This window comes from Hibiscus syriacus, unplaced genomic scaffold, assembly GCF_006381635.1.
Source record: "Hibiscus syriacus cultivar Baekdansim isolate YM2019G1 unplaced genomic scaffold, ASM638163v2 tig00110548_pilon, whole genome shotgun sequence".
NCBI lineage: Eukaryota > Viridiplantae > Streptophyta > Magnoliopsida > Malvales > Malvaceae > Hibiscus > Hibiscus syriacus.
The window spans coordinates 6,155,735-6,160,308 of NW_024062775.1; the positions used below are offsets into that span (position 1 = coordinate 6,155,735).

A 4,574-nucleotide genomic window follows, 5' to 3' on the forward strand; every position below is an offset into this window, starting at 1 on the left:
TGAAACTTCAATAACCAAAAAAATCACTTCAACATAGTTCAATGAGCATTTTTATATTTTACCCTAAAAACAAGGTAAATTACACTTTTAGTATCTAAACTTTCAATTTTTCAAAACCATACCTAAAATTTAGTTTTTGTTACATTTTAGTACCCTATTCAAAATTTAAAGTTAATTTTTGAAAAATAATTGAAAGTTTAGGTATTAAAATAGACCAAAACTGATAGTTTAGGTACTAAACACGTTAAGTTTTCAACGGTTAGATACTAAAATAAAATAAAAACTAGACGGTAGGTATGATTTTGAAAAAAATGAAAGTTTAAGTATTAAAACGGATAAAAACTGATAATTTAGATATTAAAATGTGTAATTTACCCACAAATTAATGCTAAAATTCCCAACAAATAGATTAAGCTTTCTTGCAACTTTGGTTTTTCTTGAAACTTCCCAATTATAACTAACTAGCAATACAAGCATGGCTGGTCCCTATATAAATTAGAATATTGCAAAGAAATTCTAAATGGCAAAGGCACTTAATTTGTCATGATCATAAACTAGCTATATATATACATGCCCACACAACACAAACCCTTCCCCCTTTCATATAATATTGCCTTTCAGTTCATCTTGATCCCATCCTCTTACCTTAAATTTATTCAAAATTTCTCATTCATAGCAAAGATCCCAAAGAACTCACCACCTTTTTCGTTTCTTTTTTTTATTTCTTAAAGATGGGACTAAGGGACATTGGAGCAACACTGCCACCTGGGTTTAGGTTCTATCCAAGCGACGAAGAATTGGTCTGCCATTATCTCTACAAAAAGATAGCCAACGAGGAAGTGTTGAAGGGTACTTTAGTCGAGATCGATCTGCATACATGCGAGCCATGGCAGCTTCCTGGTAGGTTTCTTACCGTTCCCTTTTAGATTTGTCTTCTTCTCTTTTCTCTTTGGGGTTTGAGAAAACTGAGCTATTAGAAGGTATAGTTCAACTATTATGAGGAACGGACGAATAATTTTATGTTAGAAATGACTGATTTTACTCTCTCTTCTCCGTCCATCCCTCGGTGCCACTGTCATCTTCCATGTTAGCTGTTAGAGATAGTTGAAAAACAAACACGTTTTTCCTCCTCTAGGAGAGAGAGAATGGGACGAGAAAAAGAGAGATGGGAAAGGAAGCACATCGGTTTTAACTTGGTGTGTTTACACTCACACATACACATATTTAGAAACCTATACACATGCATGTATATATACATGGTGAGGCATGTGATCGATACGTTTCACTTGGTTAAATAGTCACGATAAATAGTAAGATTCGAGTCTGATTAATAATTTTATCTAGTAAATAATATGGATAAGAATCCACCAATAATATCTTATTTTTTCGGACTTTGTAAGCTATCACCAACTTCTTAAATCATGTAAGGAAGGGCTTCTTTGTTCGTTTCTCTCATTTGTTTTGGCACATTGCAAGAACTAGAAAGATAAGATTCCCCACCCTTTGGTTTGATTCTAATTAATTATATCGACATTTCTTTACTATAATCTAAAATCATCGTAACGCAAACAAGTAAGAGATGTTCAAGTTTTCATAAATGATTCAGGTTAACTCTATTTATAGATATCTAACAATTGAATTTATAATATAAGATCGAATATACTTAAACATTCAATATCTTCCGATTTATGAATACACTGTTACCTTTGCTTTTTCCTCTTTCTGTTTTCTATGCCATGGTTAATCGAATAAGTAACACGTCAATATCGCTATGATAGAGAAAGTTAAATGTGACATAATGGCTAAATGTTGAGTGTGGTGTTGGAATTAACGTGTGACCTATAAATAAAAGCTACACTTTTTGGAATAATCTGTTCAATCTTCGTGTTCTCTCCTAATCATTCGACTGTTCAAACTTTTTAAACCGGCATGTAAAGCCAAACACACCCTTAATTACCTTTCTTACGCATAACTCGTAGAAGGTGACAAAGACTTACCAAAACTCACGGTAAATTCAAGTTTGTGATTAACTGTGTATGTTGTGTATGCATGGGGGACTTGGAATGAAATCACAGAGGTGGCAAAGTTGAACGCAAACGAGTGGTACTTCTTCAGCTTCCGTGACCGGAAGTACGCGACGGGATTCCGAACGAATCGAGCAACCACATCCGGCTACTGGAAAGCAACGGGGAAGGACCGAACGGTGATCGATCCGAGAACCCAAGAGACCGTAGGGATGAGAAAGACTCTAGTGTTTTACCGAAACCGGGCTCCGAACGGGATCAAAACGGGTTGGATCATGCATGAATTCCGACTCGAGACCCCACATATGCCCCCTAAGGTCACATTTCCTCCTCTCCTTTTTCTTTTCTTTTCAACTGTATACTCATATCATATGTCTGCTCATATGTATGTTGTTTGAAAATGACTTTGAAAGTGAGAGATTGAAATTTAGGGTAAAGAGAGGTTGACATATTGCACCCAACGTGTATGTGAATTTGAGGGAAAAAATAGATTTATGAGTGTTTGCTCATAGGAAACTTAAGGAAAAAGCATAGTGGGAATAATATATGCAAGCTGTCCACATATAATTAGTTCCATCTTCATGTGTTCTCATAATCAAGTACTTAATCATGTTATACTATATATTATCATATGATTATGACAATATTAATGTACATGTCACCATATTATTAGTTTGTATTTTCTTAAAGAAATTACGTGATCTTAGTTTATATCATAACACAACATCAGCGTTACGAGAGTTAAGTTGAAAGGATGACTCGCGTTCGAATATGCATCTGATTATTCGATTTTCGCTTCGAATGTGTGACAGGAAGACTGGGTTTTATGTAGAGTGTTCCACAAGAGCAAAGGGGGAGAGAACAGCGACAGGCTGAGCTCCCCAATGATGTTGGAACCTTCAATTCATGCACCTTCTTTAACCGACCAAACCACAATGGCTTGTGCGTATCATCAACAAATCAACTCTTTACCCACCAAACCACCCCATCAACCCCATGGCCAAAGCTTGCTCAATCTGCTCCAATACAATTCCCACCCGGGAAAAAACGACGACAACAACAGCAACGACAACAATAATCACTGCAGCAATGAAGTTAGCTCGAAAGTCGACGACGATTACGAGTTCTTGTGGGACATGAACATGGAAGAAAACAGCTTAGGTGATCACCATCACGATCATCATGAGCTTATCCATGGCGTGGCGTCTAACTCGGATGACATGAGATTCGAGATCAATAATAGTATGATTTTCTTATGAACTTTATCAAATACTTTTATAGAAAGAGAAAAAGGGGAAAAAGAAGAATAAAAGTTACCAATAATTTGTTGATTTGTGATGTTGGTGTGGTGTTTGCGTCCCTTTGAGGATTCAAAGGGACGTTAGAAGATTGTGTGTTATTTCTCAGTTTAGGGTTTATATATATTTATATACAACAGTGGGCTTTGTAAAAAAATTATTTATATAAATGCATATATTAATTCAATTCACCAGTCTCGAGTGATTTTGGTATGAAAATAAGTGAAGACTTTTTAAAATGAAAGGAATAATATTATTATAGGATCCAATCAACGACGGTTGAGTCATTTCAAATCATGAAATAATATATGTTATTAATACTCTCAACCACCTGATAATGAACACTCAATTACCCTGTTGTAATCGCTGATGCTCGAACTCGTGACCTGTAGGGAACAACAACGATTCCTTTAACAATTGAGGTGAGTGGTTCGTGCTTGTATAATATATTAGAAACTTCAACAACGAACAGTATCAAGTATTGAATGTTCGAGTCTGTGTCTAATATATATTTTAAATATGTTTAATTTTTTTTATCCAAATTTATATCCTCATGACATGACCTAATGGATTAAATCGAATCGCGTTAAATACGATAATGATACTAATTTACCGGTATATTTGTCTATTATTATTATTTGATTCATAATATTATGTATTATCATTGTATTAAACATAAATTTAATTGTAACAAATCCACCCTAAACATGTAATTCATAATGGTTTGTGTGCTTCAAATGAAATTATAAAGAGTTAACAATTATACAAAATAAATATATCTTTTATATTTCATTGTCATTATAGATAACCATAATTTCAAGGATATTTAGATTTATTTACGCATTCTCACGTGGACTTCACATGCATATAATCCAATCAATATATACACATATATTTATACAAGAAAACATTAATTATTATTTGGTGTACGAAAACTAATAATTAAATTATTATCTCTTATCTACAATAATGTAATTATATGTCTCCTTTTTTATATATCGTAGTGTTTTTTTTTATAAATCTAGAGTAAATATAATTATAATCATATTCAATCGTTATAAATGTAAATTTATTTAAATAACTTAACAAGTGATTTAAATTAAAATTATTTTTTAAATAATGTACGATGATTACAAGATAATATTTGTTAATAATCTTACTTGATTATTGACGACGTATACGCATGTTTTATACACAGTTGCTCGAATCCAGGACCTCAAGTGAGAATAACATTTCCCATCACCACTGAGTC

At 33.3% G+C, this 4,574-nt stretch overlaps 1 protein-coding gene across 1 annotated transcript; it reads left to right on the forward strand.

Moving 5' to 3' along the window:
- The first annotated feature begins 522 nt into the window (after nt 1-522).
- LOC120130802 (protein CUP-SHAPED COTYLEDON 3-like) lies at nt 523-3,509 on the forward strand. Its single transcript, XM_039147958.1, has 3 exons — nt 523-900; nt 2,076-2,341; nt 2,837-3,509. The coding sequence occupies exons 1-3, from the start codon at nt 732-734 to the stop codon at nt 3,281-3,283; spliced, it is 882 nt and encodes a 293-aa protein (XP_039003889.1). The 5' UTR covers nt 523-731; the 3' UTR covers nt 3,284-3,509.
- The last annotated feature ends 1,065 nt before the right edge of the window (nt 3,510-4,574 follow it).

Bases quoted from the DNA above. Each gene is read 5' to 3' on its own strand.
- LOC120130802 (XM_039147958.1), top strand. From the start codon at position 732: ATGGGACTAAGGGACATTGGAGCAACACTGCCACCTGGGTTTAGGTTC. The intron at 901-2,075 runs GTAGGTTTCTTA...ATGAAATCACAG, and splicing joins CGAGCCATGGCAGCTTCCTG to AGGTGGCAAAGTTGAACGCA. The intron at 2,342-2,836 runs GTCACATTTCCT...AATGTGTGACAG, and splicing joins CCCCACATATGCCCCCTAAG to GAAGACTGGGTTTTATGTAG.